The 26,168-nt window shown below is 52.9% G+C and overlaps 1 protein-coding gene across 5 annotated transcripts; it reads left to right on the top strand.

The window, feature by feature from the left end:
- Positions 1–545: 545 nt before the first annotated feature.
- Positions 546–25,831, top strand: LOC105186745 (monocarboxylate transporter 14). 5 transcript variants are annotated; one of them, XM_011147159.3, is made up of 12 exons: positions 546–1,367; positions 14,542–14,683; positions 16,971–17,175; positions 18,972–19,112; positions 19,387–19,575; positions 20,411–20,654; positions 20,756–20,954; positions 21,782–21,955; positions 22,248–22,470; positions 22,850–23,089; positions 23,290–23,415; positions 23,772–25,831. In XM_011147159.3, exons 2-12 carry the CDS (start codon positions 14,558–14,560, stop codon positions 23,930–23,932), a joined length of 2,028 nt encoding a protein of 675 aa, XP_011145461.1. In that variant the 5' UTR covers positions 546–1,367; positions 14,542–14,557; the 3' UTR covers positions 23,933–25,831. The 5 variants fall into 5 exon arrangements, with proteins under 5 accessions (XP_011145461.1, XP_011145458.1, XP_011145462.1 ...); XM_011147156.3 differs by lacking the exon at positions 546–1,367 and adding an exon at positions 6,271–6,598; XM_011147160.2 differs by lacking the exon at positions 546–1,367 and adding an exon at positions 6,275–6,654.
- Positions 25,832–26,168: the final 337 nt, after the last annotated feature.

Below are 26,168 nucleotides of genomic sequence, written 5' to 3'. Positions count from 1 at the left end.
TCGCCTCGGGGCGTCCCCGCTTGGACGGGAGGGAGAACGGTCGTCTCCCTCGGTCTCACTGCTTCTCTGTCAGTCCGTTCACGTATCCGCGCACAGACTTGCTAATTATGCAATTATATCGATAATTTAATCCCGACTTGTCCACGAGTCACCGCGCGCGCGCTCGCTATTTCGAGCGAGCCAGGCGCCAAGCGCGAAGGAGGCGAATTACCGCCTCCACGACGAGGAAATCGCGCTGGCCGCAAACCGGAATGTTCGAGCCCGACCAGGAAATGTCCCGGGCCACGCGCTGCGGGATCCGCGCCGCACGTGCGGCAACGGCCACCGCCGGAGGACGATCCGCGCGCGCGGCGAATCCCGCGATCCTCGTCCTTGCCTCTTCGCCTTTTCCTCCTTCTCACCTGGTGACTGAGTGGACCCGCGGAGCGAAAGCGCGTTCCTCGCGCCGGTGGCCGCCGAGCACCGAGAGCAAAACGCACCTCGCACTTTCGTTCAAGCGCTACCGCGCCCGCACTCGCGCGGACAAGCGGAACGCAGGAGGGGGGTCGACGTCGACGAGGAAATCGCACGTTCACGGCGCGGTCCGTTGGTCGAGGAACGCCTCCGCTTCGCGCGCGAGTCGTCGTCGAGCGGTTAGCCAACGGCTCGACAGACAGGGAGAGATTATTTCCCGGGCGCCGGCTCTCCGAGTCGCTGCGAAACGCGCGCGCGCGCGCGCGAGATCCTTTCGCTCTGTTTTCAAGCCGCGTCTCATCTGGTCCGCTCGTTTGTTCGTCGCTCAGCCGGTCGGGGGATTCACCCAGCCGGAGGATATCGCGAGCCTCGAGACACGGTGAACGTGTCCGGAGAACGTGACGTCGCGTCGCCGTCGGCTACTGCAACGCGCGGGCGCGCATGGTCGAAATTTCGCGCGTCCGCAACAATCGAAGTTCAAACGCGCGTTCGATCGAGAGCGCACGCGCGCGCGTACGCTCGGTAGCTACTCGCGCATGAACGGCGGCGAGCGCGCGATTCTCACCGAGCGTATCTTTTCGAGTGTCCGGATAAGGAGCCCGGGCGAAAAAACGAACGGCGAACTTCCGTGGAAATCGCACATCGGAGCTGGCACTCGCGCGTCATTGTCACCGCGAGGAGAGACGTCCTGCCGCGGCGATAACGCGGCAGCGCGATTCGTCCGAGCGATTCCGCGGCCGACCCGCGCACTCGCCCGAACGCGGAGCGGCTGTTCACAGGACGGAGAAGAGGAAGGAGACGCTGCGGAGTCGAGAAGACGTCGTCGTCGAGAAGAGCCACGCGTCGTGTCCGGGCTGTCGGCCGAGCTGTTGTAGCTGCGGCGAGCTGCGCGAAGTCGTCTGACGGAACGAGCGGTAAGTGAGAGTGATCGCGTGACTGTTGCAGAGTCGCGATCACGGTGTAACGTATGCGCGCTGTGGGAGTAATTAATTCGCTGCTCGCCGCGACTGAAATCACTCGCGGTGTACGATTCATGTTTTATTCATGCCGCCGCGGAGAAGTCGGCCCTGGCCCTGGCGTGGGCGGTTTTTCCCTTTTAGAAAGGCGCGCGCACGTTTTTCGCGATCGCTCGTCGCGCGAGATTAGAGACGAGCTGGCCGACGACGCGGTCGCCCCGGGGTTGCCTCGTTCTCTCGCATTCCTTGCGCTGTGTCCTGCGCGTTACCGAGGATACCGAGATCCTCACCTCCCGCTCTCCTTCGTCCTCGAGACCACGCGGAGTCGAATGTCCTCGAATGACGCGAGCGTAATCTCTCGCGAGATCGAATCTAAACGCGAGGTGCTCAGATGCGGTCGCGCGTTCCGCGCGCCAGGCGGCTGAAGCGTGCAAGGAGGAACTTTCCTCATTTCTTTTGCAACGCGTGAGAATTCTATATTTTCCGTTGGAAGTCGCTTCCTCGAGCTTCACTAACGCGGGGAATGTCGAGTTACAAAGAGATTTCAACCGGAATTATAATAAATTAGTCTGACTCACTGTTTGTTTACTGCGAGGAGAGGAGACAAGAAACATGCCGCGGAATAGTCATATATCCTTCGGACTTGAACGATACTCGAACGAAGTATCATCGCTTTAATGAGAAAAACGCGTGCTTAAAGGCGTCGAGCTTAAGATCCGCTCTACAATGTCTATGGGAAGTTTCCGATCTTCCGCTGTAAGTTCCAAAGAGTATGCGTCTTCCCCGTTGCCGAAAGCCGCAGCGACGCTTCAGGCTGAGGCTTCGCTGCGCTCTGGTGGCGCGGGAAAACGCCTTTCGCCGGAGTGGAATGAAGTGGCAGTCCGGAGCTTGGAGCAAAAGGAGCCGAAGGACTTATTGTGGCTCCGAGCCTGAAGCGCCGCTGAAAATCGCAGCGCGCTTTTGCGCAGCCACGCGTGATATCCTCGCGCGTAATATCCGCACGCGCGTAGGCACGTAGTTGTGTTAACGACTCTCCTCCTCTCTTTCTCCCGCTTTCATGGCGAGGAGCTCGCCAACGCGGTCCCCGGGTCTCCCACGATGGGGAACCGCGCGAAGATTCAGCATCCCCGTTGAGATCGCGAGCTCGAGATCGAGAGATCGCCGAGATCTTTTCACCGTCGTCGTCGCCGTCGCGCTACATCGTTACGTCACGTTCACAGCGCTGCGCCGCGCTGCGCCGCGCTCGGAAACGTCGAAAACGAGTTGCGTTCGGCGGCGATAGTGCCGGCAATCTCCCGTGCGTACAATCTCCCGCTCTGGAACGGGTTATCGAACGGTCGCCTCCGGAATCCCTTATCGTCGATCGACGGCACTCGCGTCGCGCCGTGCCAAACCCGTCGCCGTGCCTCTGGATTTCGAGGGTTGCCACGAGGGGTTGCCTCGAACGAGGCAACGATAATCGATTGCCGTTCGAAAGAACTCCCGCGCAAGCTCCTCGGTTCGCCCAACACGCTCGCGGCCAGAGTTCATCCCACACGACCTTCCCACGAGCCACTTTGTATCTTTCTTTCATGTGATGCAACAGACTTGTGGTTTACTTACATATGGACAAAGAAAAGGGAAGGAGGAAGGATGGTCTGTCACACACGTGTGACACGTTGTGTTGACAACGAGCGTGTTAATGCGAACTTCTCGCAGGAGGAACTTTTTTACTCTGCAATGCGTGAGAGTTCTGTATTTTCCGCAGAAGTCGCTGCCTCGAATTTCATGAACGCAGAAAATGCTGCAGGGAGGAAGGTCGACGAATTAGTTAGGGAGATCTGAGCCGGAATTGTAATAAATTAATCCGACTCACCTTTTATTTAAAGGAGACAAAAGACATGCCGCGGAATATTAGTCACGTCCGTCGCATCTAAACGACACAATAAGTGTTATCACTTTAATGACGAATCGAAGTCTTATTCACACGAGTGGCGGTCCGCCGTATTGAGTGCCGAGCGCAACGTTCGGATTTCTGAAAGCACGCGCGTTCGGCAAGCGTTAAGGTTAAATTTTGCATAATCGGAAAGCATATACGCGTATATATGCGTGCGTGTATTTATATACACGCGAGTCGCATGTCGCAGCGGATCGCGGCGCGTTACGTTTTAGTTATGCACAGTGCACTTGATCGAATTCGAGGGGCGTGTTTGCGAGCCACAGGTAAACGCACAGCCGACGCACGCACGTATTTGCACACGTGTGTGCGTGCGTGCTGGCGCGCGCGCGCGCGCACGCGCGCATAGAATGGAAAACCTGAAACATAAAACGTAAACTTGGAACTTGACACTGAACCGCGAGAAATGGCGGGCTTTCTGATGAAAACGCATGATTAGCGCGCGGGGAAAAAGTGCTCAAATCGTCAACATCGTCCGAGGTATCATCGCGTAATCTCGAGCTCGCGTCGTGCGAACGCGACAAAAGAGCCGGGCCTCGTCTGCGAGAAGTGTGCGCTGTCGAGTTTTACACGTGTCGATAAATAAACGATACTTCGGCCCGTTAGTTCGGATCGTTACTTGTTTATGTTTTCCACAGCCCTGATAGAAAGTCAACGAAAACCAGTACCGTTGCCTCGCGCCGTCGCACGGCCGCGACGTAACCGATTCTAATTAAGATTCACAGCGCATAGCATTCGCGTAATCAGCGATATCAGCGACATCGATGGCGTGTCAATAGCGGCTCATTAAACCTTATCGCGCCTTTTTTCATCGCGTGCGTGGATTCTAATTTGGTGTTTAACGATTCGATACAGCCGCAAAAATCTGTGGCGAGCGACGAGAGAAAGAGAGAGAGAGGGGGAGAGAGAGAGAGAGAGAGAGAGAGAGAGAGAGAGAACAGAAGTAGGACGTTCTACAGCTGCTTAAAGACACACACCGGTCTGTCATGATTTCTATTGATTCTCTAATTATCAATCTCTCGAATCTGCGGGCTCGATCAGCCGTGAAACTTGGTCGAAAAATACGCCTGCAAAACTTGAACGCGGTCTCTTTCACATATTATCCGTATTATATAATTAGAATCAATTTTATACTCCTCAGAGAGAGAAGCAGTTAATGTTGCTGAAGTAAAATAAAATTAGCAAAAAGTCATATGAAGTATGTGTGTGTATGTGTATTCAGTGCGGAGCTCATCTCTGCTTTCTCGAGTTTATTTTTAGGTCGGCTCGAGATAACGCAATTAATAAAAGAATGCCAATAAAGTGGATAATGAATTCCAAAAGTGGTGATAACACAAAGGCAACCGTCGAAAACGTCACGTTTGATAAGCATTAACACGATCGCGCTATCTTTCTCGTATTTCTCATATACATATTCAGATTTCGTTTAAATGCGTGCTGCTTTGTAAATGCGTTGCTCGTAGCAAGAAACATGATCGGAGATTTCTCTATTATATGGCGCATTTTTAAGCTTCCAAATTCAGCCGTAAACGTACAGCAACGCTTCTCGAAATTTTCCTGAACGGAGCAAACACCCGCTCGGCGAGTACAAGCTGCAGGACTTTCGTATCATTCTTCTGTATCATGCAAATATTTACGCTGAGACAGCTCGAGATATTAATTTTGAAATTTTTTATCGCTTTCGTCATATATTGAGCAATTTATTTTTGCACATACTTCCATTGTGTAAGAGCGGTTGCAAGCGATCCTGTGCAATCAACACGACGTAAACTTTGCAGAAGAGGGTTGTCGGTATTCAGACGTTAAAATTCCCAAGTATGGCATACGCTTAACGATCGTTTCAATCTTTTCCCGCAGTTATCATGATCGTGAAAGGTGTCTCGGCACTCGCGCTCGCGATCTCGTGGGTGAACTCACGATCACTGAGATTCGGGACCGAGATCAGTCGTGCAAAACCGTCGCCGTAAATGGCGATTTATTTTCGCGCAAATGGCGACCGCGTCGGCGCCGAATTGCCGCAGCTCCGAAAACTTTCTACGACTGTTGCATCATTCGAACGTTATCGCGGCGACGATGACGATGACGATCACGACGTGGATACAAATCGAGGACGCCAGTCTAGCTCCAGTTGGCGAGCTTCGGCTCTTTCTCCGTGAGATACAGTTATCCATTGACACGCAGCTTTCGCGCGGCTCCGGCGCGATTGCATCACCGACGAGGTTTCCGAATGTTCGCGCTTTTCCAGCCCCGACCGCTCTCCGGGTGTTCCCCGACGACGCGCGTTTCCTCGTGCGAGGGTGCGACGACGATCGAACTATTAAGTCCAATTACGAACGATTAAGCGCTTTTAATCCGACAGAACGCCGCCTTCGTTTCGATCGACGCCGTCGTAAGCTGCGACTCGCTAGCGGCTGCGAATTTCGCAAAACTCATCTTCTCTTAATCGCGCAAAACGTCGCAACGAGAGAAAGAATCTCGCGACGTCGCAACTTCGTGGCATCGCGAAATCTACGACATCCGCGTCCACCCTCGATCGGCCCTCCGAGTCGGCTGATCTCGCCGTTCAACAGCGCAATTCCCTGCGGCTCATACGGTCGAGTGTTCCCGAAGAAGATCATCGCAGCGAGGCGCGTTTCGCGCAGCGACGCGCGCACGATCGCGTAAAAAGAAATCCCACGAACATCTGTGACGAAGTCACTCGTGGTCGCAACTCCTCCTCCCAACGGGCCAATCTAGCATTCGGTCCTTATCGCTGACCGACGGGAATTCTCCCCATCTGCCTCTTTCTCCCATTTCCTCTTGCTCTTGCTGCCTCTCCCCCCCTCTCCCCCTTTCTCTCTCTCTCTCTCTCTCTCTCACTCACTCGAGCACAACGTATAACACGTATATACAACGTCACCACAGCGCGCCGCCTCGAAGCAAGACCGGAGCAAGACAACGACGACGACGACGACGACGACGGCGACGACGACGGCGGCGGCGGCGGCGACGGCACTCGACGAACAGGGTCCTCCGCTCGAGCCACATTGTGCGTCGCGCTTTAGTACACGCGCACGTACGCACCTATGTACACGCGCGCGCGTGGTGTGTCCCGCCTCCGGTTCTTCTTTTCCTCGTGGCACGTTGGCATTTTTCGGCAGTCGGTGACAGTGACTTCGTAAGGACAGGTAAACCGCTTCTGCGCCTGGCCGGTCGCGCTACGTTTCGCCGTGGGCATGCAAATCAGCCGGAAATCGCAGCTGCGACAGCAACGGTAGCGTACGGTGCGCGCGTACGCGTGTGAGCATTCGCGCGCGCGTGCGCTCGTGGGTGCGTACAGTGCGTGGGAAAGAAAAGAGAGAGAGAGAGAGAGAGCGAGCGAGCGAGCGAGCGAGCGAGCGAGAGAGAGAGAGAGAGAGAGAGAGAGAGAGAGAGAGAGAGAGAGAGAGAGAGAGAGAGAGAGAAGGAAGGAGAGAAAAGCGAAACCTCCGCGTGGAAACATCAGCACGAAAACAACAATACCGCGACAACAGTACACGTGAGGCAAAAATAGAGAAAAAAAACCCGCCGTTCTCGTGCTCGTCGTCGCGAGAGAAACGAAACGAACGAACGAGCGATTCCCGCCGCGTGGTCGGGCGGTGCGCACGCGCACCGTGGCGGCTGTCCTGCTGCACGTGGGTGCCGCGGTTCCGCGATTATAACACGCACGTGCTCCGCGGGAAATCTTTTTCGCCGGCGCGCGTCGCGAGGCCGAGCGGCTTCGGAAAATCGCCGATGCCCGCGCCGGTGCCGTTACACTCGCCGCGTGTTTATTCGCCGCGAAACGCTCGGTCGACGAGCGCGACCTTTCGCGACGCCGCGCCGCGCCGCGCCGCGCCGGCGGCGAGGCCGCGATCGGTCTCACCGGCTGGGAAAGTCGCCGCCGGCGACATCGAACAGCTCGTGCTCCAGCCAGTGACGTCAAATCGCATCCTACGTGCGCGAACACCTGTCCTGGAATTCGCTCATGAATTTCTTCAGACGCGGTCTCCCCGTTCAGGGCGCGCCTCTCGCGGCGGGGAGCGGTTCCGCAGCCGGCCAGCACCTACCGCGGCAGCATTTCGCGTGTTCGCACCTGTGCCCGGGTACTAAAAGTAGAGTACTTCTGACGTCAGCGGCGGCAGCGAGTCGGCCGGCGATCAGCCGGCCGGTCGACGACACGCGGCAACGGCGAGACAACGGCGAGTTTCGCCGTCCGCGTCGCAAAGATCATGTTCCGGCCTTTAAATAGAAGGATCCATCGAATTTCCATCTATGTCTATTAACGGCCGGCTCCGCGCTCAGCCGGTCGCGTCGAATAACAGAGCCGGATAATCACGCCCGGAGTACGCGCGGTTTATTCGCACGTCCATGCAGCGAGCGCTCGCGAGCGAATAAGTAAAGTCTCTCGATGTGAATGAGGAGATTTATCGTTCCTCCGCGATTAATCACGGCGACGACCGCGTCGTCTCCGTGATAAACGGCGTCGGTTTCCGAATATCCAGCGGTCGCTCGATTTGCTGAATGAGTTTCGCGACTCGGGGCTCATCGGCGTAGCTTAAGTGATTAACTCGGCAGCCGGCTCGGTAATTAACGGATTGCGGCCCGCCGCGGCCGCACTGTTGGGCGAGAGGGCGCGACCCGTGATGTTAATATATCACGGCCGCGTTTCCTCGGCTCGGCTCGTCCAAGTGCGATTCGCACGCGAGTCGCGCGCTCGACGACCGCGGCAAATCCCCGCGTCGTCGAGCGATCAACGACGCCATGCACGCGCACAGCGGCTTCGACGTGACGAGGCTGCTGCCCCGCGGGTTTTCCATTTTCCATTTTGGGAAGCGCGTCCGCGGGAAAACTGGTGACTCGTCTCGCCGTGAAATAAAGAGAACAAGGGCGCGCTGAGTGGTGATGGTGATGGTGGCGACGGCGGCGGCGGCGCAAAGGCGCCGCGCGAGCGAGAGAGGATCGCGCGCGCGGTTTATTGGCCTGTTTGCGGCTATTTCTGGAGCACTTTCGTCCGGCTTTTCGACGGCGAACGCGTTATCGTGCATACATGTTGGTAAATAAATGCAGAGCGCACGTCAAGATAACTTCCCGCGAACTTTGGCCCTCAGCACGTGGCCTCGCCTCGGCTTGTGCTTTACCGTCATCAATGGCGAGACGTGTGTTTATAGCACCGCATCGGCCTCCCGTGACGACACGACAAAACACATCGTCCGACCGGCAGACTCGTTAGCGGCGGAAAAATTGCTGTCTGTGTATCGCGGATATCGCGAGGAAAACGACGATATGACGTTCGTTTTGACGCACGCTCGCACGGAAAGAAAAAAGGCGTCGCATCCCCCGCCCCCACGACCGCGCGAATAAAAAACAAACGAGAGATTCGCTTTCCGCTCTTTCCCGCGTCACGTTCTCATGCTTTTCGAAACCGCGACGTGAGTAAAATAGAAAGGCCACTCCGCGCCACCGCGTCGTTGTATAATGCAAACTCTGGTGATTTTCCGCGTGCGTTAATTATGTTAATCGAATGGCATACACGTTGAACGATCCCCACGTTATCGCCGAGGAAACACACATATCTATATATATATATATATATATATATACATACATATACGTATCTTTTGTTTTATTGTGACCCTTCGTTCCGATGCGACCCACCTCTCTCACTGTCTCTTTCTCTATCTCTCTCTCTCTCTCTTTTCCTTACGACGTTCCATTCATAGTTCCATTCACAAGACTAAGCAATGAAATCCCGACGATCTCGCAAATTCGAAGTACCTAATGAACTTCATAGCGACCTCGGAACTCGGCGAAAGTTTTCTGATACCCACGATTCGCGGAGGAAAATCTTCTCGCACACGCGGTTATCGCGAATATCGATGCGAAATTAGACGCTCTTCCGATACGTTACGCAACGTATCGCGCGATAATCCGCATAAATCTGTGCGCCTCGCGATGTATCGTTCAATCGCCAGCGATAATCTCCGATGACCATATGCAAGTCAGTATCTCTCCCTCCTTTTCTTCTTTCCCTCCGTCTCGCGAACGAGCGGCCGACCTTTCGTGACGTCGCTTGCGAAATTGAAGTCGCCGGGCTCGCGATAATTGCGTTATCACGAGTGGACAGCGAGAGGACATTCGTTCGCGCAAATATCAATATTTATCGGCGTGCGAGCGAGCGAGCGAGCGAGCGAGCGAGCGAGGTGGTTGGAGATCGGCGCCCCGCGATCTTTGCATGCGTGTCCTGTCGGGTTTACGCGCCGCGCCGGCGGAAAAATTGGAGGAGTGAAGGTGTGGAATAACAATGCGCGGCGCGAAGCGGAGAGTGCGGCGACGTGTGGCGGCCGGGAGTGCCTTTTATCGCAAAACGCGCCGTTCGTTCGCGCCCGCCACCATGTAACGTCTGTGTGGCCGGCGTTACGCAATCCATTAAAAAGTCATTTTACAAGAAACTCTCTCGAGCGCGGCGCCGGCGCATTTGGCTATCGCGGGGATCGCGATCGAGGAAACAATTCTGCCAGCGTCCAACTTCTAGCCGCGCTTCAACGGCCGCCCACACGCGGCCAGCAGCTCGCGCGGGCAGCACCCACAGCCTCGTAAAGCTTGCTCGCGGCCGCTTTTCAGATGCTAATAATCACTCGCGAATGCTCCTCGCGCTGTTTTACGGATTAACAATTCTCTTCACCTCCCTCGCCCGCTGGAGCGGTCTAGACGCCGCGCCGGGCCGCCGTGAGAAATTTGTGCGTGACCTCCGTTTCATCTCAAGATTACGCGGTAATACGGTGCGACATGTCAGAACGTACAAAGTGACCGAACGATTACACAAAAGACACGCTTATCGTCCGTGGGAAACGGGAAACAGCGCAACGCGCATTCGCTTTTGACGCTTTTGCATAATTTACGCGCAAAGTCGACAAGTTCCGCGGTAATTATTTACTCTTCAGATACCAACGTGGCACGCCGCTGCACCGGCGTGCATGTTCGCGCGGGAGATTCTCTCTTTTCCTTTCCTCTTTGTTTTCCATCGTATCTCTTTCTTCTTTGCATCCCTTTGGAGAAACGATCGATCACAATGCCGACCGTTGTTCGCGCGCTAATCGGACACGCGCTAATCGGCAGTGCGTCGCAACCCTTCCTTCCAGGAAGACGACGACGGGTGCGAGATGATCGAGCTCGCCGTTGTTTGACGATGCCAGACGAGAACGGAGAAAGAGAGCCGGTTACACATCGCGCGCGATTATCGCGCCGACGGGCCATTTGATTTTCTCATTATCTGGCCGCGAACGATAATTTCCTTTGAAGCGCGGCGATAATTTATTGCAGTCCCGATGCGGCGCAGCGCTTCATGCCGTTCACGTGTTGTTTACGCACGACGTGCGCGGGGCTGCAATACGGCCGCGTTATTTTATTAGCGTTTTATCGGGTGGAGAAAGCCGCGAGTCGCGCGCTTCACGAGAGGGTTGCGTATCCCCAGTCAACGTGGGGATAATTTATCGTCAGCGGTTTAGCAGAATCTCGCATTGTCCGGCGCGGTAATAATGATTTATCTCCGGCAACTTAAGGAGGTAATCAGCGCTCTGTTATAACCAGCACCTCTCCTCTGCCCCTTTCCCCGCCTCACCCTCCTCGTTTGCTCGTTTCTAGAGCAGCGATTATCGCGAGGACACACGTTCGCACTCGCGCTCGCGCTCCTCGCGCCGTTCCATTTTTCCGTTCCGCCGCGGTGAGTCACTTTGTAATCGTTCTCACGTGGGTCTTTTGCATTAAAATGACAATGAGTTTTCGTTATTCTGTTGGGCGCTTTCTCTCTCTCTCTCTCTCTCTCTCTCCCTCCCTCCCTCCCTCCCTCCCTCCCTCCCTCCCTCCCTCTTTCGTCCTCTGGCTGAGAGGAACGATTTCAAATTCGACGTCGCGCGGATTTCTGAGCTGCGCGCTTTGATGTTTTGGCTCGGATTTGTAATCCGAGCGGGATGCCGAGGGCTCGATAACGGGATTAACCGACCGCGATTAAGCGATCTTTTACTGTGAAAGCCAATCGTCGCGGATGTAATACCGTCGCGAGGTACGGACAGCGCGGTCGTAATCTGCGGAGTACAGCACGCGCGCTCGCGCGTTTCCGATTAAAATCTGAAATCGCACAGCTCATGAATTAAGTATGTCGCGTTGTTATCTACATTCCCTATCGTCGCGCATAGCTTCGTAATTACCGGCCGTACTTGTCACGGACGCAATATCGCGCACGGCTGGTACTCCGCGAAAATATTTTCCGCGCTTGCAATCGCGCTTTTTCCAACCCGGATAAACGGCGCGCTTTATCGCGCCTGCTGCGCAAAAATCGTCGCCGCGATCAAAACATCTCGCGCGCGCGCGAAAGAGTGCGCGCACGCGAGATCGTTGCGTAATAATGGAGAATATTTGCCGGGGCGGAGGACACGCGTGCGGGAACTCAAGGCGACGGGCACAGCGAAAGATTCAGACAGCTAATAGCTATGGACACACGTCGCAGTGCTGTTATGTTACATTGTTCCGTTCCGGAGCGCGCCGCCCAAAGTCCGCGCAATTTCTATCGGTCTCAGGGTCCCGCGGCGAATTTAGCGAGGCGCGTTATGGGGAGGTCATTCTCGACGAGACAGAATCGATCAAGGACAGCCGGGGGAAAAGTGGAACGGAGAGTTACAGTTTCGATTACTGAATTTACTTTCTCCTTCTGTGCAGACTGCCATCGGCCGGCGCGGTGACACGCCGTTGGCGTTTGATACGCTCGGTTCATTTCATGCAAGCGCGGCATTTATCGTAAGCGCGGGGCTCCCGAGAGAGCGAAGCCATGTTAAAAATAAACATATCCGTTATCAATTGGCAAGGTTTACACAATCCTGTTTGCATGATAGCTGCCAAAGCTGTGGAAATTGCACGACAATATTCAGGCTCCTCCGTCGCGTCGCGTCGCGTCGCGTCGCTCGCGCGGTTGGTCGTAATTCTTAATCGCCCCCGACGCTTTATCTGACAGTTATCATAATCACGCGATGCATCGCGCGGCCCAATAAAAGATCCCGAAAAAAGGAACAGAAGGAGGAGAAGAAGCGCGGCGAGAAAGAAACAGCGAGATCGGTGATAAAACAGCGCAATATAAACCGAATATAAACCGAACGCACCGGAATTTAAGAGGTTGTTTGTATGTTGTATCAGGAATATTTTCTCGGTCGTATCTTATCGTCAATTTGTAAGACGCGAGATACACGCAAGATACACGGTTCGACACTTCAGACGTGCTAAACATCATTATAATGTCGACTTCGCCGTTTCTTCACAAACGTCCATCAGATAGGTGGCTAGTGAGTATCATCGTTGTAATCTCTCCTCATTCGCCCGCACAGATCATCTCGGACTTATCGAATCGTCTTTTGATCCAAAACTAATTGACCGATTTAGAGGATCGATATTTCATCAGTGGTCAGACGCGATTTTGTGTGATTTAGCCGTGTAAACGCATGAAATCACGGGACTTATTTTCAACTTGCAAATCGCAAACAAACGGCAGAACTCGCTCGTTATTTAATATCATTAAATCCGGATTAAAATGTTGATATATTGACGATATACGCGCGAAAACACATTTGAAGTGTGAGAAGGATTGAAAACATGTGACGACTTTCCTCTACGTCTTTGATATAAAAAGTCGATTCTAAATATACCACTTAAAAATTCCGCAAACAAGAAGTGATTTCCTCGTGCAAAATACTTGCTGTGTTTTGACAGAATATCGAATTAATTCTTACGTGTTTTCATATAACGCGGATGTCATCTTGAGGTTCTAAATAAGAAACGACACATTGTTGAGATATTTATTCTGAGATCGCACGTGCCGATGATATAATCGATTCGATCAATCATACGCGAATTGAGCTATTGAAGAGAGTCAATGACTCCTCTTAATTATCAGTCATTTAATCGATTGCAAGAAGAGCATGGACAATAATTATTACTTGAACCCAATTGCGCGCGTCGGTAGCCGGTTGATAATTCTAATTAGACGACGAAAGTCTGACGAGACGCGTTTCAATTTCAAAGTTTGAGCGTGAGGACAAAATCCTCGTCGAATTTTCCACGAATTTCTCGCGGATTCTCTCTTCGCTCTATTCGTGAATGTCTTTTTGGTTTACAAAGCGGTTTACAAACACACACCGAGAGACAGTTCGGCTTTAACTTGATTCTATCCACGGGTTGTTTTACGCACGTTCGAAGCTCGTGAGAAAACTCCCTGAGAAGAAAGATCCGTGTTTCCACGACATCCTGCTAATCTGAGGAAAGTGCTCGGATTTCACACGTGGCTTTGATTCTTTCGGCACCGAGAGAAGAGCGTACCGCGATTCGAGGTGTTGCTTTTCATCTACGAAACGTATCCCATCTTTTCCTTCGCCGAGGTAGACATGATTTGAAATGTTTTGTGGGTACAGTCTTGATGATTGATGTATTTCGCACGATGACTCGCGCTCATACACTTTAGATCGACGAGACAGGGAGAGACGAGCTATCCGAAACGTCGCCTTGCATTCCTTCTACGGAATAAACTCTATTGAACAGATCAGACGCGCGTCGATATATTCGCGCGTTCAACTTCGATCATGTTACGATTCGTAATCAAGTATGGCCGTGCGTCGCTTCGAATATTGCTCGGGCTAATTTCAAGCGACGTTACTTCGAGCCACGATCGTTGGTGTGTCTCGGTGGAAACGCGGAATGTCATAAGAAAGATCGACAAATCTCTTTATCCGTCTCTACATTTCATTCTCTCTGCTAATGCTGCGTAAAGCATCGGCACTTGCGGCAAGTCTCCTGAAACATGTGGCAATCCGCTCGGAGTTCGCGAAGCAGCGAACTGATTCCCGATCTTTCGTGTAACAAAAGGAAGCTCTTCAGAGAAAGAGAGAGAGAGAGAGAGAGAGAGAGAGAGAGAGAGAGAGAGAGAGAGAGAGAGAGAGAGAGAGAGAGAGAGAGAGAGAGAGAGAGAGGAACATAGAGTAAGAGGGAAAGCGAGAGACCCATTTTTACGGGAACTCTTCTCACTTTCAAATTCCGAACGCGCCTTGTCAGCATCCTGTAGTAACTGAATTCCACCGTCGGACGCGTATAACTACTCCGTCCGTCCTCATTACGTGCATATTTCGCAGTCTCATATTCTGCGTCTCGTTGTGTTTTCAGACATTCGACCAGGACGATGTCGACGACGCAGAGCAAAGTGGATGAGCAGGTTTCTGCGGGCAAGCCGCAGCAAAACGGCCGCGGCTGCACCAAGAACGAGGAGCTGCAGCTCGAGGACGTCAACGACAACAACAATGACGAGGTGAGAGAGGCCTAGCTGTGTCGCGCTCTCGCTCGCATGCTCGCAAGCGAGCAAGTAAGCGCGTTGTAGGTGTGTCAAAATGCAAAGCTGCAAAAAGTCGCATCGCACGACTCGCCCGAGCCGTGTCGTCTCGCTGCGCGACGATCAGTGTGCTCGAGTTAAGAGCGACGGGCGGCTCTCGTCGTAAAGTGCAAAAGCGCGATATCGCCTTATTTGCGACACATAATGGACCGATAGGCGTTGTCTCGCGCTGTGGGTCATCCCAGGGGCGGATACCGCGTTCCGTGCTCAATTTTTTCCCTTATCAATCCTCTCGCCTCTCTCGAAGTCAAGCGCGGACGCCCCCGCGTCGGTCTCTGCTTTCGCATCGTGAGCGATAATAAATAAAACCGGCCCGTCGATTTCTGTATGTGTGTGTCGTCGACCGACGACAACGATACGCGTCGCTTGCGCGAATAATGGGACTTTCAGGCGAGCCTAGAACCTGGTATCGGCATTTCGCGCTCGAACGCCTGGACGGACAGCACGTTTTCCTGGTCGACGAGCCGCTTTCGCGACGATTTCCTGAATTATGGGACGAGCGTTGCCTCGCGTTGAAGACGAGAAAGATAAACTTTCCTACCCTCGTGTCTCCGTAATTAATCGATTCAGGTCATTGAGGAAAGACCACTTGCACGAAGTAACGTTATTTTCAAGTTATGATATTTTCTCTCTCTCTCTCTCTCTCTCTCTCTCTCTCTCTCTCTCCCTCTTTTCTTTTTCTCAAGCGACTTCACAAACGATAAGAGAACGCGCAATCGTAGTGCATTCGCTTGCACGAAGCAACGTTTATTTTCGAGTTATGATATTTTCTCTCCTTTTCCTCCCTCCTTTCTTTTTCTTAAACGACCTCACGACGATAATATGCGCAATCGCTTAATGTGTTACACCGTTATTTCGCTTCCCCCTCGGACTATTATCGGACGAAAAAGTGCTATTTTATGATCCAGCGTCGCGGCCATCGCTGGCAAATTTTCACCGTCCGCGACGATTCACAGGCGACACCACGACGCTCGCGGCGGATTGATAACTTTCGAAGTTTGGGTCACGACGAATCGACCGAAATATACTAAGGAGATGACTTTCTGAGCGGCCTTGACCTTAGCACCTTGTGAATTTCCATGAAGCGAACGCTGATGTCGAAATTTCGACGGACAGTCGTCGCGAATTAAATGACCTCGAGCCGCCGCTGCGAACTAGTCTCGTTATACATACATCGTATGTATCCGTGTTTTCCGGGGAGCGAAAAAGCAGCTCCCACGCGATGATTATCCCCCCGTGAAATTTATCGATAGTGGAGCTGCGAGGAGAGCTCCTAACACTCGGGCAATCGCGCGATACGACGGCGCGCGGATTTTCACGCCAACGCAATCGAGCCTCCGAATCTTTGCGAGAACGAGAACGGCGCAGTTGTTGCTAAACGCGATTATGAGCGAGGCAATTCCGGCGATTTCCACGAGAAAGTCATTAAGCGCGTGTTCTTTTTGCCAGTTTCATGAAACACAAACCTCCGGGCCGGCTTCTCGCGAAGCGATCCACTCTGTCTTGTGCGAATTAGAACTCTGACACACATTACGCGATAATAACAACTGTTAGTTTATCGCCAGCTTATCGCCGGATAACGCATATCGGCGCGTTCTCTAATTTTAAACGCTTCTGATTTCGTGGCTGTTTAAACAAGGCCTCGATTTCTTTCACAATCAGGCGCACGTCGGCTGCGCAAATTTCCATACTAATTAGAAACGATAGGCTTTTAATTCCCATTAACGAGCTCGCCCGTATAAATTCGAAGCCCGGCGGCGAGTTTTCTTTGATTTCGCGCTTCCGAGAGGATTGGATCACGGCGCGGATTCCGATCTGCTGTTCCGAGTCGCGCGATCGTCAGTCCGCTTTATTTTTATATGCAAATGCGAACACCGGACCTAGCCTTCCTTCTTTCAAACGGACGTAAGTACCTGTTCCTCCAAAGGAAGACTCAAACGAGGAGGAGAGGAGAGAGGAGAGAGGAGAGAGGAGAGAGAAGAGAGGAGAGAATCGCAGTTAGTAGACTTTTAAAACGCTCGAATGCTAATCGCGTTTGAGATATTTCAAGTATGCACGCGGACGATGTAAATCCCAAGGAAAAGAGCGTCGCGCTCGCTCGAGATACTCGTCGTCCTCACGATCAGATGAAGACGAGCTCGCTCGCCTTACATACATATTTCCTCCCGATCGTGATAATTTCGCGAGCGCGTCATTCTGTCGGCAGGCCATCGAGGTGGAAATGGTGGTGCCACCCGACGGGGGATGGGGCTGGGTGATCGTCGCGGCCTCCTTCATGTGCAACCTCTTCGTCGACGGCATCATCTTCAGCTTCGGCGTGTTCCTCAACGACATCGCGAACGCGTTCGCCGTGTCGAAAGCGAGAGTCGCTCTCGTCGGCTCGTTGCAAACTGGATTTTACCTCATGGCTGGTTAGTAGCGTAATAATAACCGATCACAACACGACGCCTGTATATTAAATCTGGATCATCGTCCCGCGCTTGCAACTCGGCAATCGGCCGAGCCCGCGACGTGTTCAGCCAAAGTACAATAGAAAAATTCGGAACTGCACGACACGTAACGGCCCCGCCGCGCCGGGCCGTTCGTGCCGCAACGGCACGCGAGATCTCGAGCGTGCGTTTCCTCGCCGGCGAACTTAACGATCAGATGACGGATGAGGATTTGCATAACGACACAGTTGTATCCGGGAGAATGTATTTGATCAGTGTCGGCGCGCTGCTGCTGCGTAATAGCGAAGTAAATGCGACATAATGAACAATCAATACAAACAGAGATTGTGTATCTTCGCCAGTTGATTCCGCCAGATTTGTTCTTAGAGACAGCGGAGCGTAAACATAAGGCGCGAAGAGGAGGAGGAGGAGAGGCCGAGCGGCGGCGAGGAGGGGACGTGAGGAGGCGGTTAGTCGTTAATCGGTGAATTCGCTCGCGCGATTGAGATATCTATTCCGAAGACACGTACCTCTCTTCCCTGCGCCCATCGCAGGCGCGCAGTATGTTTCTTTCTCCTCTTTCTTTTCTTACAAAATTCCCAAAACACGTGATAAAACGATAGCCGACGAGTGTGCGCCGAACTGATAAGTCTGTTTGTAAAATGTTTCGCGGCATAATATTCTCGTCGTCGTGCTTTCGGAATCTTCCCGATGCTTATCGCGCCGATAAAAATTACACGCGTTACGCGCGTTAGCGACATGATGGGGCGCGGTAGAGGATGGGGGGGGTGGAGATTTTCGCAGCTGCGAAAAGTCCGGGAAAGAAACGAGCGGGAAAGAACATTTCCGCTCGGGCTGACGCAATATCGATTCGCGCGACTCCGAATTCACGAAAGGACATCGATAATGAACGATTCGACGTGTGGACGCGCTCCGCGCGTCAAGTGCGTAGCCGGACGTTGTCGTCGCGCGGTGATACGCACGTAAGCGTAAGATCCGAAAGGGGGCGAAACGACGGCGCCGGCGGTTCATTTACGCGGAAATTACACACCGCGGGAATCCCTCGCGCGCGTGCGACACGCGCCTCTGTAATCGGTCCGGCAATGCTCGCGAAAATTGCGCTTAACTAGCGCTTAACTCCCCGCGATGATGAAGAGCAATGTAAGCTACTTTCTCGCAATTTATCCTTAATACTCCGGAAACTGTTTGCGACCCCTGCTCCGCGAATTAAGAGCAGAGCGGCGCGCGGCACACGTGGACGCGGCCTCGTGTGTGTACTTGACGCGCAATTAAAAAATTAACCTCCTGCAAGATAGGCGACAGCAAGTAACAATTACTAGCGACGTAGCTTTTTGTACTTGCAAAATACGTACGTGGCCGTCGCCACTTTTCGTTATGCAACGCGGCGGCTTTGGCGCGGCCATTGTGTCCGTATCGCTCATGCGGGCAGTACGCGCGCGTACTGTCTCTCCCCGCGAATTCGACTGATTGTCGGACTGTCAATTATGGACGCGTTTTACAAACGCGCGACAGATTCCCACCGCAGGTTGGCATACCGCCTGACCGAGAGCGGTTAACACAGCTTGAGGTGGAGTAAAGTAACGATTAAGAGGGAATCGATAATCAAGGTGTAACGAGCATGATTTACACGTCTCCGTCTGCGACACGTACGCACGCACACATCGATTACTCGAAGGTTAACGCGAAGAGCTCGCAGTCGACGACAGAGGAGAGGAGAGGAGACTCCGTCGCGACGACCGAATTACCAATTTTTCCAGGTCCCTTCGTGTCCGCTCTCGCCAATCGATACGGTTTCAGGCTGGTCGCGATATTAGGAAGTATCGTGAGCTGCAGCGCATTCGTCCTCTCGTACTTCAGCACTTCCATCGAGTTCCTCTACGTCTCTTACGGCTGCATCGGTAAGTTCCTCTCTCTCTCTCTCTCTCTCTCTCTCTCTCTCTCTCTCTCTCTCTCTCTCTCTCTCTCTCTCTCTGCGTGTGGGCAGTTTTCCCCCCATGCTCTCGGGTCTCCCTTTTTCTTTCCTCTTTTTTCTCGTGATCATGCGGAATGCTTTCCGCATGATCAGAGTGGCGCACGTCGAGACCCTGAGAGGAGTATCGCGACCCACGAAATTCGAGCTGCATCGCAAATGATTTTCTCTCCTTTTCTTTCATTCTCTCCCGGGGAAATCAGGCGGTATTGGAGCGGGCCTGATATACGTGCCGGCCGTGATTACGACCGGCTTTTACTTCGAAAGATGGCGCGCCCTGGCTACCGGTATCGCGGTGTGCGGATCTGGCATCGGCGCGTTCCTGCTCGCGCCGATCTCCGATCTGCTCGTGAAGAACTTCGGCTGGAGAGGCGCGCTGCTCTTCCAAGCGGGTGAGTATTACTTCATCGAGCGCGACCGCGTCGGACGTATTTCAAGGGCTGCGGATCTCCCTCTTTCGATTAGAATACATGCTTTTCATGAACCTCATGATACGGTCGAGATCGTCGATTTTCGTTTCGCGCGGAGGACTCACGGTCCGTTTGCTGCTGAAACATTTTCCTCGCCGCGGACGCCGTTGGACGTGTTCATTCAGCTTTCCATCGCGCGAGCGATATGCGCAGTCATCCGCGCCTTGCGCAAGCGTAAGGCGCAGCGAGCAACCTTGCCGGAATTTTTTCCCAATTAAACTTTCAATCAAATTCCCTGTGTCTCGCATTCTTATCTGCGTTCTCTCATCGTTGGAAACGGCGGCAGCGGCTTTTCCCCAGCTAATAACACGCTGCGTCGCGGGCGCTTGATTCGATAATGTAATAAAGGCTCGCGCCGCGGATCTGATGAAATAACATGCGATTAAGCCGCGCATATCGTTTGCCGCGCGCGAGACAAGTTCGCGACCGAGGTGCCGTTTAATTGAAAAGTCACTTGCGAAACCGCGCGAAACGCTCGCGCTTTCCGCCGCGTCTCGAGTCCGTGACCGGCGATACGTTGATGTGCGTGTAATCAACTGTCAAATATATTATCCTCGCGACACCTGGAGGGAGTCTGTATCTCGCGGGACTATACAATGAATAGCGAGCGGCGTTCGGCGACTGGCGACTTGTCACGCAACTCGTAAACGCAATTCTCCGCGCGAAGAGATGGATCGCGCCGGCGACGCGAATTTTAAGCAAAATGGCATAACAGTTGAATGGACGAGGAGAAGTGACTCGCGGGTGGCGTTTGCAGGCATGCTGCTGAATTGTGCTATATTCGGCGCCATGTTCCGACCCTTGAAGCCGACGAGGATAAAAGTGAAGTCCACCCCGGAGAACGCCACGCTCGAGGTGAAAAGCACGCTGATGGGGAAGGGCGTGTCGACGGCCTCGTTGCACTGCGTGCAACCGAACAGAAGCCGCTTCTTCGGCACGAACAATAATACGGAATATCCGACGGCGGCCGAGATGCTCGGCAGCAGCCCAAATATAGTAAAGTAATGAGCCCCGGGGGTAGTCACGCTCTCTCTTTCTCTCTCTCTCTCTCTCTCTCTCTCGCACGCGCGTGCAGATCAAGGCTCATCGGTTTCGATTTCAGCGCGTCCAAGTCCCTGCACTCGCTGAATAAGATGCACGTGGAGGCTCAGGCCCTGGAGAAGAAGGTGAGCAGTTCAGAGAAACGGCTGTCTGTGCCGACCTATCCCGACTTGGATGTCATAAATAACGAAGAGAAGATCGCCGAGGAGAACAATTTGCTCAGCGGCGACTTGGAGCGGCTGAACGGCAAAGTACCGACGGTGAGATCGATACGTAAGGTGTTTCAGATGGACGGAAAATTCAGCCGTATTTTCGAGCCGGCCTCGCCGGGGGATAGCCGTGTCGGGTCGAAACGGTTGGCCCGTCGAGTGGGATTCATTAGAAATTCAAAGATTAAGGAAGATAACTTCTCGCTCGGTAGCGCCCGAGATATCGGCGGTACCAGAAAACGACGCGCGAGAGCGCGTCCGGACGATGTTCGTTCTCTACTCGTTCGATCTCGATCGGGGGTTATCCGTCGCGGCGAAAGGTTAAACGATCGTTCACGTGGTGGTCGATTAAGAACTACAAAGTTAGCGAAAATATTGAGACATCGCGTTGAACTTGATCGATGATCCAAGACCGCTGTTAGTCCTGCCTTTCTCTCTCATTCTCTCTCCCTCTCTCTTCCTCCTTCTCTCGTGAGATTCATTCTTCTCGCTTGTTGTTTTCAAAGAGCATCCAGAATGTATCACGCGACGTGTTACGAGAAAAAGAGACTAGTCCGAGACTTTTGCCAAGAGCGGAGAATTTAGTGCTTCCGAGGCTATAAACGTCAACTCTCTGACCTGGAAAATCTTCCAAATCGAGTCACGAATTATTTATGGGTTCCTAAGCGTCTCTATCTCCGTCGTACTCGTCCGTGAAAACAATCGTCACGACGCAATTGACACTTGACGCGTTATCGTTCTAAGATCGCGCGACCCGACGCGATATTAATTCGTATTTTTCTATGACTGACATATTTTCCGGGATAATACGCACGACTGGCGATGCGAGGTATCGCGCAAGGTCCGTGCACTTTAACGCACTTCGACCAATGTTTCAGACCCGCCGGCACACCATCAGTGGCAGACGCCTGCGAACGGATTCGGAATGCAGTCAGAAGTCTCTCAGATCGGGCAAGCGAAATCAAGCGAGTAAGGACCCGCAGAGACCGTTTTACAGAGACGACATCTTTTACGGCGGCTCTTTAAATAGATTACCTCACTACAGATCGCAGGTAACTATCCCGCGAATGTTCCCACGAAGGAGCACCGCACAGCAATTTTCGATCGATCGCACAGCAATTTTCACTATCGCTCTTGCAAGTGTTCATTATAAAAAAAAAAGAAAGAAAGAAAGAAAGAAAGAAACTTTTCAGATAATTTTTGCGGAAACGAAAAATAAAATCCACGAGTCGAAGGTCTAGCGATAATTCCGTTCGCTAATTCCGGTTCTATGAATCTAACGTTGCCAACCGGATAGCAGATAAACTGTTCTACTTAAGATATCGCGAAATTGCGTCTTCGCAGCAATCGTCGGTCGGTTATCACATGTCAGTGACGCGGCTGCCAACGGCGACGGACGTCGCGGAGGAGGAAAGCGGAAGCTGCTACCTGTGTCCCGAAAGCGTGCGTCGTATTCTGACCACGATGCTCGACCTCAGCCTCCTCAAGAGTCCATCCTTCCTGATACTCGCTATCTCCGGTGGGCTCACCATGATGGGCTTTTACACGCCTTTCATGTATGTGCCGGGTACGTGTATCGGCTCTGATCAGTAATACACATGTCCTTTGAAAAATCTCTTTGACGAGGAGAGCACGATCTCTCCCAGGGAATTCTCAGAGCCGAGCAATTTTCCCCAGCGAGCGATTCTCTCGACAACGTGACGATTGAAGATTCATAACATTCAGATAAGATTACACTCATGATATGCAGTCTCTTTGACAAGCGTAACAGAGCGAGAGAGAGAGAGCGAGAGAGAGCGAGAGAGAGAGAGAGAGAGAGAGAGAGAGAGAGAGAGAGAGAGAGAGAGAGATTCTTATCGTTCTATCTTATCGTTGAACCTTTAATCGTCATATTGTTCTAATCCGCACGCCAAACAATCGACGCTCATTAGCCGACCTATTTGCAGATCGAGCCATAAAGGCCAACATCGATGCCTCGACGGCGATGTTCCTCGTTTCGGTAATCGGCATCGGCAATACCATCGGTCGTATCGTTTGCGGCTTAGCGAGCAGCCTGCCCGGGGTTAACGCTCTGGTCGTGAACAACGTGTTTATCAGCATCGGCGGTTTGCTCACCATATTCTCCGGCTTCTCCCTGACGGAGGGATATCAATTCTTCTATGCGGCCGGCTTCGGCCTGAGTATATGTAAGTGGGCGATTATAGTAAGTCCGCGAGCGTTAACTTCTGAAATTTCCGCCGCGAGTCTGCCGCAGACGCGACTTATCGTGCCGCGACTCATTTTACGATGCGTTTTCACTTAGACTCCTCGCGCCGGACAGTTTCACGGCGATTTATGGCGCGCACAGCATATATATACTTAATTATTCTCCCTTGTGTGCGCACAGCCGTGTTCGCCTCTTTGAGATCGATCCTCGTGGTGGATCTGTTGGGCTTGGAAAAGCTGACGAACGCTTTCGGACTGCTCCTTCTGTTTCAAGGCGTGGCGGCGGCTATGGGCGCGCCTCTCGCAGGTAATTAGAAAATATCGATCACTCTTCGGGTTATGTACTTCGGCAAACAGCGTTGCCGTCGGACGAAAATCCCGCCGGACAAGGCGCGGGATGCTTTAATTAAAGGTGACAAGACGCGCCGCGCCACGTCACCGACGTGAATCTTATCGCGGGAATTTTCATCCGATTCTAATCCGATCTCTATCTGTCGCTCACGTGAGAAGCAACCGCGACGACGCGCCTTCCGCGATTCTAGGAATTGTTTATGCCACTCGTCAGAGAGTTATTCATTATCGGTGCGTGCCTCCCATCGCCGGACGCGTGCGATGCCTTCGTCACGAGTGAACTCGCTCAACGACCACGACTCTGTTATGCAGGTGCGTTCATGGATGCGACCGGGAGCTACGACGCGTCGTTCTACCTGTCTGGCAGCCTGATACTCGTGTCGGCGGTGATTTGTTACCCGCTCAAGAGGATCAACACGTGGGAGAGGCTCGGCGAGCAGAACCCGGCCGCCCGCGATCCCTCCAAGTCCTGATCGAAGGCGCAAAACGCCACACACCGTAGAGATCATACTCGGCAGACGTGAGCGCGCGCGTGATCGGGCGCGCTGCGTATGTTGTACATATTAATGCATAATAATTTATAAGCGAGCGCTCTCGAGTCGACAACACAATCGTCATCGCACGCTCGCGAGGCGCGCCGCACGTCCATGGGAAAACGAGCGATCTCGCGTTCGCGCGCGATCGGCAGGAACTCCGCTCGCGGCTCGGGCGAAATGCAAAATCAGCAGATCGTGTACCTGGAGGAAGAATAACGATGAAAGAGCAGCGCCGATTCTTCACGTGCCGAACACGTGCCTTCCATCACCAAAAGTGACCTTCTGTCGACTGAACGAGAAGGGTCGATCGCCTCGGCGGGACCTTTGTCGTCCCGCCTTGTCGCGCGAATTCAATTATGCTAATCTCCCTCCGTGTCTTCGCCGTCTCACCGCCGTCGGCGGGTGCGAGACGAAGCGCCCTGTGTGTTTCGTCGTTTCGCGTTTCGAGTGTTTCCGTGTGTTTCGAGTTTTCGCGTGACAAGTTGAAACTCAATTCGCGGACTCGCGTCGCGGGTCGAGCGCGAGACAGCGGAGTCGTGTACATAACGGATGGAAGTCGTTTTACGAGCGAGCTACGGCTACCAATTAGTTCGTACTTCATATATTCCTCCCGAAAGAAGCCAAGAGCTTTTTGTTTTTCACAGATAACATCGATCTAGCTTAACGTGCGCGCTGTTTGTTTGTCGCATAATGTTACGTGTGTACACGGGAAAAGTGTACTCGGATCGTGTAACTGCTTTTCTGTTATCTCCAGCGGCCAGACGAACACACACACACACACACACACACACACACACACGCACGCACGTGTACACACTCGATTTCAAGAGCGGAAAGATTTCCGCGGAAGGAGATTCCCTCCGTGGAGTCTATTGTTCCTCGGTTCCTTCCCGGCCGAGTCTGAAAGCAGCCGAATGTTCAGGCGGAAGCTTTCCGCTCGCGATAACGGAGATATCGCCCTCGAGTCTTTCGGTTTTGTCTGGTCTTTATTCGAATTATGTACGCGCATAAAAATGAAATTTTTTATATACATGAAAGTGAATTTGTATCATATGTATAAAAGCGAGATCTTTTCTTCCGTGTACATTCTACCGAAATCAAACTGCCACACACGCGCATTACATATAGCTTAGCCTTTTTATATGAGGAGATTTTACGTAAGCATTTGTAAGCATTGTTAGCCACTCACACTCTTGTGTGTAATTCCGCGAGAGAGTCGCAGAGATGAATTCGAAACCTAGCGACTCGCGCACTCGTGCTGTGCACGACATCGTCGTCGCGTTAAGCGGTTAACCGCGCGCCGCCGGAAGGCATTTGTACTTGCTGCGTGCGCGTCACACACGAGCGCGAAAATAATCTCAGCGGGAAGTGCGTATCTTCCGATATAATGTTATTTATAAGTGTGTCATTCCATCCACGCTTTCGAGAGCGGCGGAACACTTCGCTGCGGGACACGCGAGACAGAACGGAAGACCCGTCGATCGCGATCGATCGACCGCTCGCTCTCGCGAGACTCGACGATTTGTCTCGACGCGAGACGCGCACAATGTTCGATCTTCCCCCTTGGCCTGGCAACGACCAGCACGCGTCGATCCTTATGAGTAATACACCTCGCGCGGGCGTTCCTCAACGCCGTGAAAAATGTCTCGTACATGAGCCTCGGAGATGGCTCTCGACGTCGAGACGAGCCCCGTTCCGTTCGGTCGCCGCGACGGCGTCGCGCGAAATCACGCGAAGGATTCCGTCGATTTCGAAAGCGGCCGACTCGAGTACCCATTGTTCATGATCGTTGTGGCGTTTTATCCGTTAGTTCTTTAAAAAAGAAGTTGCTCAAAAGTGAAATCCGTTCCTAGTGTTCCTAATCGCTGACACTTGCGCTACGTATATGTTACATAGTATTCTCTTCGATTCGTGCGCGCGTATCTCAGGAAACCTCAGGAGCGCCCGGAAAACGGGCGGTCTCATTTCCACCGCACGTAAAAGGTCTTCCGTAAGATCGGGATCGCGCGATCCGCTCTACTTTCTATTCGCAGGACGACTCGACCGAGCGCCGCGGAAACGATTCCGACTCGTTCGGCGGTCGTGGCGGACAAGATCATGTGCAATAAGTCCACGGATTAAAGTGCCTTAAGGAAGATACCATCGTTTCGTCGTCGAGGTCTCCCTCGTACCT

Source organism: Harpegnathos saltator, unplaced genomic scaffold (genome assembly GCF_003227715.2).
Source record: "Harpegnathos saltator strain DR-91 unplaced genomic scaffold, Hsal_v8.6 scaffold585, whole genome shotgun sequence".
Taxonomy (NCBI): domain Eukaryota; kingdom Metazoa; phylum Arthropoda; class Insecta; order Hymenoptera; family Formicidae; genus Harpegnathos; species Harpegnathos saltator.
This window is presented reverse-complemented; position numbering and strand designations above follow the sequence as displayed.